A 12,472-nucleotide genomic window follows, 5' to 3' on the forward strand; every position below is an offset into this window, starting at 1 on the left:
AGGGTGTTCTCATAACCAGTTAATAAGGAAAGACAGACACCAGCCTCTTCCCTCCCCCAGTCTATGACTTATCTTTATTAAAAACTACTTTGACTGCAGATACCGACTCAGAGGAAGAAGAAGAGCTCCTGAACGAGTGGTCTGCCCAGGGCCCCTCCAGCTCCAAACTGGCATCTCCCATCCTCTGTGGCATGGTGGCAAAGAACAGCAAGCCGGCTGGGGGCCCCAAGCTGACCAAGAGGGGCCTGGCGGCCGCCCGGACTCTGAAACCCAAGCCGGCCGCCAGCAGGAAGCAGCCATTTTGTTTGCTGCTTCAAGAGGTCGAGGCCCGTTCCTCCTTCAGCGATTCTTCGGAGGACTCGTTTGACCAAGGTTACTAGCTCCAAACACACAATACCTTCCATGTTTTATAGCGAGAGAGTGAGTGAGAGCGAGAGAGCGAGCGCGTGCGAGCGCACAGGAGCGATGGCGCCGCTGGGGCGGCCGTCTTGGTTCTTGGCAGCGTAGCCTGCTGTATCCGCCTTTGAATTTGGGTTTTATTTGTACCTGTATCATTGTGATAATACCAGCTCTTTTTGAGCTTTTATACGGACTGGTTTTAGTCTTCACTTTCCTCCACTCTCCCCACTCTGCCCCCACCCAACTTCTTAACTCCTCTGCCCCCCAGACCGCAGGCCGGGGTGGGGGGGTCTCTCGGCAGGGGCCTCCCGAGGGACGTTTTGTAAATGGAATTCTGTCGTGTGGGCGTGTGACTTGATGTTTGTACCGCGATTTTGGTAATACCAAGCTTTATTAAACAAATCGAGTTCATTTTTAACTAAACCCGTGTGCCTTGTCTCTCTTGCTGTGTCCTGACTAGACCATCAGGTTGCCGCTTCTCTCATTTTGTTCCTCCTTCCCCTCCCCCCCACCCCCACCCCAGAAGGGGTAGAGATGGGATAATGCCGTCTGCTGCTTTTCTCTATTATTCAAATATCCCTGGGAGCTGTTGGCATGCATTTCATTTTTCAGGTTTAAAGTCAACTGCTTTCACCTCCAGCATCATCTTTTTTTTTCTTTTTTTTTTTAGTTGCCTGTTTGTCTTTTATTTTCTTAATGCTCTATTCCTATGCAATAGTGCTTTAAAAGTATTTACAAACACGTTGTTTCTAACACACATTTCTGTTTTGAAGGGCGTGTAGGCAGTGCAGGGTCAAGACCATTTGCTGCCCCCGATTCAGTTGTGAGATTTGAAAGCATGGGCTCCATTGGCGAGTTGAGGGGCAAAGCACAGTGCTGGCAGAGAGCCCTGGCCCGTGAGTCCAGAGGCCCAGGCTGCCTCAGCTCAGCCCGGGGCCTCATTTGCCTCATTTATAAAAAGAGGGTCCAATTCAGTGACCCCTGGCCAGCAGATCCTAAAATGTTTCCTGCCCTGGTTTAGGATTTGCTTCAAAGTGGACCCTTTGCAGAGAGCCAAGATCCCTGTGCTCCCTGAGTGAAGCCCAGGCATGCCAGGGGCCACCTGGACAGGAACGCTACCCCAATTCCAGCCTTGCTGTCACGTTCCTGGTCTGCCTTCTGCCTTCCACACATCCCTTCCTGATGGCCGAGATCCATATTGGGTGACTAAGAGATGGCACAGCAGAGAGCCGGGTGCCTGTGGGGCTCATGTTCTCCTGGGCAGATGGCCAGCCAGCCTGGTTTCCCGAGGCCTCCCCTATCCCAGGCTTTCGAGGACCAGTTTGGCTGGTTTGCCGTCCTCCCCTCCGCTCCCTTGGGCTGGACCCCCATGTCTCCTGCCCACTTTCCTCCCCTTCCCCTTAAAGACAGGGTTCCAGCTTCCAAATTTTGGGGCTTTCCTTCCTCAGCTCAGACCCCGTAGAGAAGCAGGCAGTCCCCCAGATCGCCTAGCAAGGGGTCATTTGCCCTAGTGGGCAGAGGGAGTGGGGGGCCCTCACACAAGGGCTGGAAGCAGCAGTGGACAGAGTCCAGATAGGGTAGTGCAGGGGGTAAGAGAAAGGGCCCCCACTGCACACAGACAGTTGGTCAGGTCTCAGAAGGGATATTTGGGTAATAGGGCCTTACTGACATCTGATACTAAAACACCTAATTGGCTTGGCTTTTCTAGTGTGTCTGCTTTCTCCTCCCAGCAGCTTGACCATACCTTCACCCTTGACCCCTACCCATGATGCTTTGAATGTCTGTTTTGGTCTCTTGCATTTGCTCTCACGCTGCACTTGGACGCAAAGTGAAGGCTGGGAGTAGGGCAGACGGCGCAGCGGGTCACTGAGCTGGGGTGGAGCCTGGCTCGCTGGTCCCTAGGTAGGCACACCTTTTCTTTGTGTCCCCCTGCACCTCCCCTCCTCGGGGCTGCCCCCATCGGCTATGGCAGCAGCGGGTCGCTTTGGCACTTACCGATCGGGTTTTGGAAAATCAAACCAAACCGAATTACAACAGCCAACCCCACATACTGAGCCAAGAGTTTTTGTATAGAAGTTCCTCTGCATTTCCTTGGGTTTCTTTGTTGGGACTTTTTCTCCCCCTGCCCTTGGCAAGCTCTGTTGCCTCAGGTGTGGACAACTCCAGAAAGGCTTTCTTGGTCCTCAGACCGCCCCCCGCCCCTGCTCCCCCTGCCCTGCGGACCCTGGCCTGGCAGAGCTGCCAAGCCACCGTGGGAGGCAGCTGGGGCGGGCTTGTCAGGCTCGGAGTGGGAGGTGGGAGGGTCCTGGGAGACCAAGATAATCTGCGGTTGCACTTTGTGGCAGGCGTACCCCCTTTTTTTGGCTTTTGCCTTCAAACACTCTTCCATCTCAGGGTGCTGGGGTGGGGCTGCTGCTGGTTTTCTGGGATCTGATGCGGACATTCTGACATCCAGAAACCCAGCAATCCTCCTGGGTGGGAGAGAGTTCTGGAAGTCTCCACACCTGAGTAGCCCCGGGAAGGCTATCTCTAGAAGGGAAAGCTGGCCACACGTCCAACCCTGTGCCCCTACCCCAGCCAGCCCCCGCCCGCCACCCTGCTCAAATTGGCCGACCCCAGGGGTCCTGATGCAGGGGACCCAGGTGCTGTCGAAAGTCTGCCTACACTTAGCCTGCTTTGCCGCTGTGGCCCACTGGGGCGGAGACGGACCATGTGACGTCCGCAGTGTGAATGGATCGCAAGTGTGCATTGCCTGCCTGCCGCCCGCCCGCCTGCCCGCCCGCCCGCCTGCCCCGCTGGCCGCCATCCCGCTTCATCCATCGCTCTGGGGGCCGGGCCTCCTCTTCTCTCCCCTTAATAACCCCCTCTCTCTGCCTCCTTCCTCTCTCGACTCCCTTTAGAGATTCCTTAAGCTCATCACTGCTTCCCTCACCAAGGGGTCACTCAGCAGAAACCGGGTTCCTTGTGATAAGTGGGTGGACAGAAAGAGCCTCTACTCTCATTGGCACCCCGGCCACCACTTTTGGCCACGGATTTTGCACTTAAGCAACCAGGCAGCTTGGGGCATTGGCAGGAGAACGTGGAGTTGGCCGTCTGTCTCCTCCCCGAGCCCAGACCGTCCCCGTCCTGGTCACATCTCTCTCCAGCCTTGCCTGGCCCAGCCTTAGTCATCGGCCCCCAGAGCCACCTTCACATTTCCAATGCTCTGGGTAGACAGGCACCCTTGGGCTCCTTGGCTGTGACGTCTCATGGGCAGATGCAGCCCCTGATGCTATCCTGCCGGCCAGCCCTTGTGGGCTTAGGTGGCCTCCTCTCTGGGAAGGTCAGAGCAAGCCTGTACCTATAGACTGACTCTCTTGGTGGAGGGCTTGGTTCATATGTAGGAGCACGGTCCTCCCTGCTCTCTCCGCCAGCACCGCCACCCGTCCCACCTTCGTCCCTGTGACTGGAGTGGCAGGGCCAGGTGCTGGGGAGAGGCACGTCTCTAGTCACCAACAAGAGACAGGTGGGGCTTCTTTAGAGTCTGTTTCCACTAGATCGTGGGCGACAGGACAGCCAGCTAGCCCTGGGTTCGAGTCCTGTTGTGCTGCCTGAGGCTTGAGCCCCGGGCCTGGACCTCCTGGTGCAGAGTGGGTCAGCCAGCCCTTACCGTTTCCCGCTCCCCACAGGTCCAGAGGCATAGCCAGCCTGTGGCTTCCTCAGTGGTGGGGACAGCGGTTTCTTTTCACAGAACAGGGTGGCTCTGTGCATGTTTAATCCTCTTCACTCCTGCAAAGCGCTCTCTCCTACGTATGTGAGATCTTGTTTGGACCCTCCCTTAGCTGGGGGTGGGCTGAGAGGGTAACGCTGTGCCACAGATGAGAAAATAGGGTTCTGGGAGGGCCAGGGACTTGCCCCAGGTGCCCCAGAGAGAGGGTGTTACTAGGTGCCAACTTTGGACCCCAGAGACTGCTAGGTGCTTCAACCGTGTGTGTCCCCTCCCCTCTCCCCCAAGAAGAGACCAGACTCCACCTTCTCCTGCCATCAGCCCACAGGCCTCCAGCTGCCAAAACCTCCCCTAGGCGCCTATGCCTGGAACCCAACCTGAGCGCCCAGGCCCTCTCCTCCCTCCCTCAGCCGTCTCTTTCCTTCTCTCCTCTCCTTGCTCCTTCCTCAGCCTTCATGTTGTGTGTCGGGGTGTGTGTGCTCGTGAGACCGTAGAGAGAGCTGTCTCCAGTCCTGTCTGTGTGTCCCCCTCCCCACAGCACAGGTGCATGTTGGTGTCCCCCTGACAGAAACCCACTGTGATTCCCAAAGCCGTTGCTCACCTCTGGGCTGTCCAGGATGCCCAAGGCGTGGGCTCGCTTTGATGGGGTCCTGGGCCATCGGGGGGTTCGTGGGCTGGTTCTGGAGGAGGCAGGATCCATCCCCAGCTGGTGAGGAGCTAGGCTGGCGCTCCAGCCTAGGGGAGGGTGGGGGGGGGCGGTACACGCCCGGCCAAGGCTCTGACTCGCCTCCTGTTTTCTGCACGCCAGATGAGAGCTCCGAGGAGGACGAGGACGAGGAAGATGAGCTGGAGGAAGAAGAGGATGAGGCCGACGGCAGCTATAGGCTAGGGGCCCGGGAGCGGGCCCTGTCACCAGGCCTGGAGGAGAGCGGTCTGGGCCTGCTGGCCCGCTTTGCAGCCAGCGCCCTCCCCAGCCCCACAGTGGGGCCTTCCCTGTCAGTGGTGCAGCTGGAGGCGAAGCAGAAGGCCCGGAAGAAAGAGGAACGGCAGAGCCTGATGGGTAAGTACTGGCAGGTGTGCTTCTGGGAGGTGGCTCCACTGCCCCATCCTGCAGGTGAGGAAACTGAGGCTCAGAGAAGGGTGGGAGCAGAGCTGGGAGCTGGCCCCGCACTGAACAGAGAGCTGGTGATATGGGCCCTGGCCTGCTGTGCCCAAGGAGGGGTCTCCAAGACTATGCAGAGTAACCTTCAAACAAACATGGCCTGACCTGCCTGCCCCTTCAGGTGCCCGATGTCGGGCTATTCTGGGAAGCAGAGGCCTCAAATCTGCACCCTGGGGGGTGCAGGAGCCCAAGAGAGGTCCCTGACCCAGCTTGGGGAGTCAAGGAGTCCACTGCAGGTTGGTGACACGCAGGCTGACCCATGAGAGAGATGGCTAAGTGGGAGCTACCGAGTGGGAGCCGGCCAAGCACACGGGAGCAACAGGTGCAGGCAGAGGGAACAGGCCACACAGAGCTGCAGCCTGGGGCTGGGCCTGAAGTGGGGGTTCTCAGGTGCTGTGTCTCCCTTAGCCAGGCTTGCCATCCCACTTTTCATGGCTCGATAGCTTACTTCTTTTTAGCAGTCAGTAATATTCCACTGTCTGGATAGACCGCAGTCTGTTTATCCATCTACCTACTGAAGGGCCCCCCAGGACATCCTGGTGGCATCCAAGTTTGGGCAATTATAAATACTGCTGTCAACAACTGAATGCAGGTTTTGAGTGGACGTAAGTTTTCAGCTCCTTTGGGTAAATACCAGGGAGTATGGTTGCTGGATCATATGGTAAGAGTGTGTTTAGTTTTCTAAGAAAACACCAAACTCTCCAAAGTGGCTGCATCATTTGCGTCCCCACCGGCAGTTACTGAGATTCCTGCTGTCCACGTCCTCGCCAGCACTGGTGTTAGTGTTTTGGATTTCAGCTCTTCTGATAGGTGTGTAGTAGTATTTCGTTGTTGTAATTTGCATTTCCCTGATGACATAAGATGTGGAACATCTTTTCGCATGATTATTTGCCATCTGCGTACCTCCCATGAAGTGTCTGTGGAGGTTTTGGGCCCCTTTTTTAATCCGGTTATTTGTTTTCTTAATGTTGAGTTTAAAGCGTTTGGGGTATGTTTTGGATAACAGTCCTTTGTCAGATGTGTCTTGCAAATATTTTCTCCCTGTCTATGGCTTGTCCTTTCATTCTCGTGACGGTGATTTTTGCAAAGCTGAAATTTTTAATTTTAATGAAGTCCAGTTTATCAGTTCTTTCTTGCATGGATTGTGCCTTTCGTGTTGTATCTAAAATTTCCCTGCAAAACTAAGGTCATCTATTTTTTTCTCCTTTGTTATTTTCTAGAAGTTTTGTAGTTTTGCATTTCACATACAGGCCTGTGATCAATTTTGAGTTAATTTTTGTGAAGGGAGTAAGGTCTGTGTCTAGGTTCTTTTTTTTTCTTCTTTTGCCTGTGACTGCCCAGTTGTTCCAGCACCATTTGTTGAAAAGACTATCTTTTGCTCCATTGTGTTGCCTTTGCTCCTTTGTCAAAGATCATTTAACTATATTTATGGGCGTCTATTTCTGGGCTCTCTATTCTTTTCCATTGACCTGCTTGCCTGTTCTTTTGCCAATACCGCACCATCCTGATTACTGTAGCTTTATAGTAAGTCTTGAAGTCCAGGTGGTGGTGTTAGTCCCCTGACTTAGTTCTTTTCCGTCAGTATTGCGCTGGCGATTCTGGGTCTCTTGCTTCCTCTCCATGTAAACTTTAGAATTAGTATGTTGCTATCCACGAGACAGCTTGTTGGGATTTTGATGGACATTGCGTTGAATTTATAGATTAAGTTGAGGAGAGCTGACCTCTTGATCATATCATATCTCCCTATCTGTGAACATGGACTGTCTTCTTTCTTTTTCTGTCTGTTGAGGTGTTAGTGTGTTTTTGTCCTTTATTCTATCGATATGGTTTATTATACTGACCAACCTCGCACTCCTGGGATAAATCCCACTTGGTCATGATGTATATTCTTTTATACCTTTATAATTGTTATGTCTTCCTGATGGGTGAACTGTTTAGTCATTTCAAAATGTCCTTTTATGTCTCCAGTAACAATTTTTATCTTTAAGTCTGTTTTGTCCAATATCAGCATGGCCAGTCCAGCTCTCTTTTGGTTACTGTTTGCATGGTATGTCTTCCTCATCCGTTGACTTTGCATCTTTTGTGTCTTACCCTTTTGTTTTTTATTTTTTGTCTATTTTTATCGTTGCTGTTCCTGTGTTCCTCCTTTACTGCCTTATTTTTGGGGCGGAGGCAGGAGCACAGGATGCTGGTCAGGATGTGGGTTCTGCTCCCTGCTCCAGCACTGATGGCTGGGTGAGGCCTGGGCAAATCCTTCCCTGTCTTTCAGCTTCATCTTGTCCACCCTCACCCCCTCATCGCCCTCACAGAGACCACTTCCTCTGTCCCAGGCACCGTTCATGCTGCCCCATTGGTCTCATAAGTATTTATCCTCCAACCCAATCTTACTCGTGTAGCTCCATCCTGCCCTCTTCCAAGCGTATGTCCACTCTCCAGAGCCCCTCCCTACGCAGTGCACTGCAGAGTTTTCTGTGCATCTGGATTTTCTGGTGGTTTTCTGCAGGAGGGCTGTCATCAGGTGGGGTCTCATTCCCTTATCCTCACAGTAGAACTCTGCAGCCTCCGTTTTATGGCCCACACTCTAATCAGCCATGAAAGCCCCCAGCTGCCTCCCTGTGCAGCGGGAAGTCCGTTAACAAAAGATTAATTAATGGGATCATTAAGCTTTGCAAGAGTCTCCTTCCCACGGAGTGTGCCCCCTCCGCCTTCCCTGTGCCTGTTACTGCGGCTGCATCTGTCAGGGCCACGGGGCCTGGCCTCCCACAGGAGCCCTTGTGGGCAGGCTGCTGGCTGCCCAGGGGTCAGGAGGCCTGGGGTTTGGCCCTGGCTTCTCGACTCATGTGCAGTGGGACTCAGGGCAAGTCCTCCTCTGGGGTGGTGATCCCAGGGGCTGTCACACATATCTCGTCCCTGGGGTCTGCCTGGAGGAGGAATAAATCTTAAAGCCCCCATCCCCAGGGAGAAGTGCCATCTTACCCCCCATTTAGATGCTTTCCCTGGCCACCAGCTCTGGGACAGGCTCTGAGCTGCACAACATTGGGGGCTCCGGGAGAACTCGGGGGATCTGCTTCCTGGGGAAAGCAGGTGGAGTGGGATGGATGGGAGCCCTCCAGTGTGATGTGTGCCTGTGGTGAGGGAGGTGTGGACAGAGGACTCCCCAGGGTGACGAGTGCGTCTTCTCAGAAAGGAGGCTGCAGTTCTCCAGGTAGAGGTCAGGTGGTGCTCCGGGCAGAGGGACCAGAAGCAAAGGCCTGGAGGTTTGAAAAGATGGGAGGCAGCTGGGTGTTGGTGAGCTCACTAGCCCTGCAGTCAGATGTTGTGTGTTCAGGGCCCAGGCCTGCCTTGAGGGTTTGGGTCAGGGCTGCCCTGTGGCAGAAGGAAGCTGGCCCATTGGCTGTCGGAAGCGAAGGGGTGGGTCTCAGGGCTAGAGGAGGGGCTGGGCCCCAGGGTGGTGTAGGTTTAAGTGAGGCTCCCCCCTGTAAAGGGGAGCAGGTGCCAGGGACCTCCCAGCTCTGAGACAGCACCAGGCAGCAGAGGAGAAGCCCTGGGGCTGGGGGATTTCAGCTGGGTTTTCCCACCCACCTTGCTTAGAGCTGCTGCCCCATAGGTGTGGGCCCTTCCTGCTCACCTGGCTTCTGGGATTCCCACGGGGCACGCAGGAGGCAGAGGAGAAGCTCTGAGGCCCAGGCAGGAGTCTCCACCTTCCAGATGATATCCTTGGGGAGAGGGTAGGGAGCAGAGTCTGGGGGGCCACGGCAGGTTGGGGACAAGAGTGGGGCCCGGCAAGACCGGCCACTCACAGGCATGTGGCCAGGTGAGTCTCCTCTTCTGGACCTCAGGATCCTCCCCTGGAAATGGGGAGAAGGCTCCCACAGGCAGCGGGGTCCCCTGTGTGACCTTGTGCTGGTGGCCAGGGCGGCTGGGTGGGTGGGAAGTGGGAGCCCCACGAGCCCCTGTCCACAGCCCCCTCCCTCTTTCCACGTCCAGGCACGGAGTTCGACTACACTGACTCGGAGAGTGAGGTCAAGGTGCGGAAGCGGTCACCTGCAGGGCTGCTGCGGCCGAAGAAGGGGCTGGGGGAGCCAGGCCCCTCCCTGGCTGCTCCCGTGCCCGGCGCCCGGGGCTCTGGCCCCACCGGGCCCGACAAGGCCAAGCTGGCGGCGGAGAAGGGGCGCAAGGCCCGCAAGCCTCGGGGACCCCGGGAGCCCGGCTTGGAGGCGGGGCCAGAGGCCAGTGACGACGACCTGTGGGCTCGGCGGCGCAGCGAGCGCATCTTCCTGCACGACGCCTCCGCCGCCGCCCCCGCGCCCAGCAGCGCAGCGCCCGTGCCCACCAAGTCGGGCCGTTGCACCAAGAGCGGCCCGCTGAGCCCGCGGAAAGAAGCCGGCCGTGCCAAGGACAGAAAGGACCCCAGGAAGGTAGGGGCTCTGAGCAGGGGTGGCTCCGCGGGGAGGGGCGTGCCCTTCCAAACGCCATGCTCGGCTCCTCCAGCCTGGGGAGGAGGCTCCAGTGTCCACCACAGGGCCCTGGGGTCAGTGCTGCCCGGAGGGGCGTTCAGACCTCCTGTCAGGAAGAGCCGGGCCTCCCCTCCCTTACCGAGGCCCTTCTGCCTCTTGTCTCAGAATTCTAAACATGAGTGAAGTGCACAGACCCCAAAGGACAACAGTGACACTGAAATGCAGTTATCGGAATACTGGAATGCCACACTTCCGAGCGCTGCTTCGTGCATGTCTCTGATAAGGAGCCCGCAGCGGGCATCGTGAGTGCCATCAATTTGAAGTGATGAGCACAAGTGATATTTTAATGTCTCTGCGGTAACTGTCATGTGCTACATGACAGTGATTTCTGTTGGTGACAAAGTCATAAGCACTGCTGTTCCTATTGTGATTTGTGGCCTCCACTCACACCTGAAGGAAAGCCTCATTTCTTCAGAGGTTGGTGAGAGTAGAGATGAGTTTTCTTTTCTCCCTTCCCCAAATTCTTTCATAGACACACCCAGGTTGAGAAAACTTGCTTGGAGAACTCTGTGATGATTACACCTATTACCCTTTTTGCACTGGCCATTAGGAAGCTAGTGGCCAGTTGCTCCTCCTTTGGGTAGTTGCATTCAAACCTCACAGCCAGCTCTTGACGGTGGTCTCTGCCTCAGGCCTCTCCACCCCATGTCCTTAATGGAGGATCAACCTCAAATGACGTGACATTCTAGAGAAAGTCACAAAAAGGGATGAGCTTTCCTGTTCCCTTTTATCGGCATTGCTTTCCTGATAACGGGTGGTGCTGAGGAAGGGGCCGCATTTGAATGTTACCCACAGGTACCTTGATTTGTGCTCACCTCTTGTTTGCTGAAGGTTTTTGTGGGCCTTGGAGAGAAGGTGCTGGAATATTTAATAATAATGATAATGATGACCACCGTACCGGGTGACCCGTGGTGGGGCCCAGGCATGTTCTAAACACTTTACCACGTATACTTTATTTATAAAGGAGAGTTTGTTCCCTCTACTCCCAACATGTTTCACACCAGCTCCTGGAAAGACCACAGGGGAAGGGCTTTCAGCCCCATGAGACTGCCCCTCCCTTCAGAGGCCAGTCACAAGTCAAGGCCTCCTGCACTTTGACCAACTGGCTATAAATCGGGGCTCCCATGACCTCCTCCTCAGGTTTGATAGTCACTAGAATGACTCAACAAAACTTGGGAAAACACTTTACTTAAATTAACCGGTTTACTATAAAGGACACAACTCAGGAAGAGCCAGTGGAATAGACAGGGCAGGGTCTGGGGGCAGGAGCCAGAGCTGCCATGCCCTCTCCAGCGTGCCACCCTCTGAGCACAGGCCTGTGTTCACCAACCTGGGGGCTCTCCAGACCCCATCGTTGAGGGGTTTTTATGGAGGCTTCAGCACGTAGGCATGATTGATCACTAACTCTCCTCTCCGAAGGACCAACAGTCACCTCATTAGAACAAAAGACGCTCCTAAGACCCAGGAAATTCCAAGGGATGTAGGCGACCCCCAAGATGCCATCTGATTTCAGACATGAGAACAGGATTAAAACATACATCAGACACAAGAAAACATAATGTGTATGTATATCCATATACATATGTGTATTCGCCCCAAATGGGGATTAAACTGAGTACCTTTTATCCCTAGAACACTTCCTATTTTGTCCCTTTTAACGCTGTTTGCTTTGCATTTCACTCATGTGATATGGAAGCTGCGACTTCTGCTGTTGTCATGGTAACATTTGCCCAGTGTTATCTTTTTCTGTTTCTTCATCTTCCACCTGCTCTGGTCCCTTGACTTGGTCGTTTCATTGTAGGCATGTCTCTTTTAAAAGCAGAAAGTGACCCCCCCTCACCCCCACGGCCCACTACCCATCACCTCTGGATCACACTGACTGCAGTTCAAGCCTGCTTTTTTGCAAAAAGTCTCATCATTCCCGTTGGCCCACGACCGTGCCTCTGCCTTGGAACAGGACTCTCGCCTGCGTAATAAAAGCTGGAGCTGTATCTCTTGATGCACCAGCATCTCTAACCGGTTGCTGGACATCTAGGTTGTTCCCAGTTCTTTGTTCAGTGAAGCCGTGCACGGTCCCCATGCCCTTGGACTGGTTTCCCTTCCACCAGCCAGGGGGAGCTGCCCCGTGTCACACACTGGGGGCTTCGAGCTGGGATGGATGTGGCACTGCCCTCGCCTTCTGGAAGCAAGTCAGGCAGCAGCCGAATGGTTTTAAATGCTCCTTCTGGCAACATGCCTGCAGAACGAACCGGTACTGTCTGTTTTGGTGACATCGTTTGGAAGAGCAAAAAAATGGAGGCACCACTGGGGGGTGGTTGAATGAACTGTGGTTCCGTGTGGCACATTGGGCAGCTATTGAAAGTAACAAAAGAGGCTCCCTCTGTGTAGATCAGACACCCCGGGGGGCACAAAGTTGCAAAGTGGGACTTTCAGTAAATTCCCATGTGTTTCAAACAAATACCGTGTTTAGAAAAATACTGTGCGTGCACAGATGTGTCTGTACAGCTTTCATGTTCACATGTTTGTATGTGCATGTGGAAGGTTCTGGAAGGGCACACTGTGTTGCAGTCAATAGGATCATTGGAGAGGGACTCACACACAGACATGCTTTATATACACTTAGGTGTTGCCTTTTTCTTTTTCTTTTTTACAAGTAATATGTAGTCATAATAAAACAAGATTGAAACT

At 54.4% G+C, this 12,472-nt stretch overlaps 1 protein-coding gene across 8 annotated transcripts in view; it reads left to right on the forward strand.

Annotated features, from left to right (window-relative positions):
- Positions 1–12,472, forward strand: part of TNRC18 (trinucleotide repeat containing 18) — a 75,614-nt gene that overhangs the window by 50,558 nt on the left and 12,584 nt on the right. For all 8 annotated transcript variants that reach the window (XM_019753620.2, XM_074313972.1, XM_074313969.1 and 5 more), the window contains 3 exons: positions 100–372; positions 4,914–5,165; positions 9,255–9,685. In XM_019753620.2, coding sequence (XP_019609179.2) covers positions 100–372; positions 4,914–5,165; positions 9,255–9,685 — 956 coding nt within the window. The remainder of the gene's footprint in view (positions 1–99; positions 373–4,913; positions 5,166–9,254; positions 9,686–12,472) is intronic.

Source organism: Rhinolophus sinicus, linkage group LG10 (assembly GCF_036562045.2).
Source record: "Rhinolophus sinicus isolate RSC01 linkage group LG10, ASM3656204v1, whole genome shotgun sequence".
NCBI classification, from domain to species: Eukaryota; Metazoa; Chordata; class Mammalia; order Chiroptera; family Rhinolophidae; genus Rhinolophus; species Rhinolophus sinicus.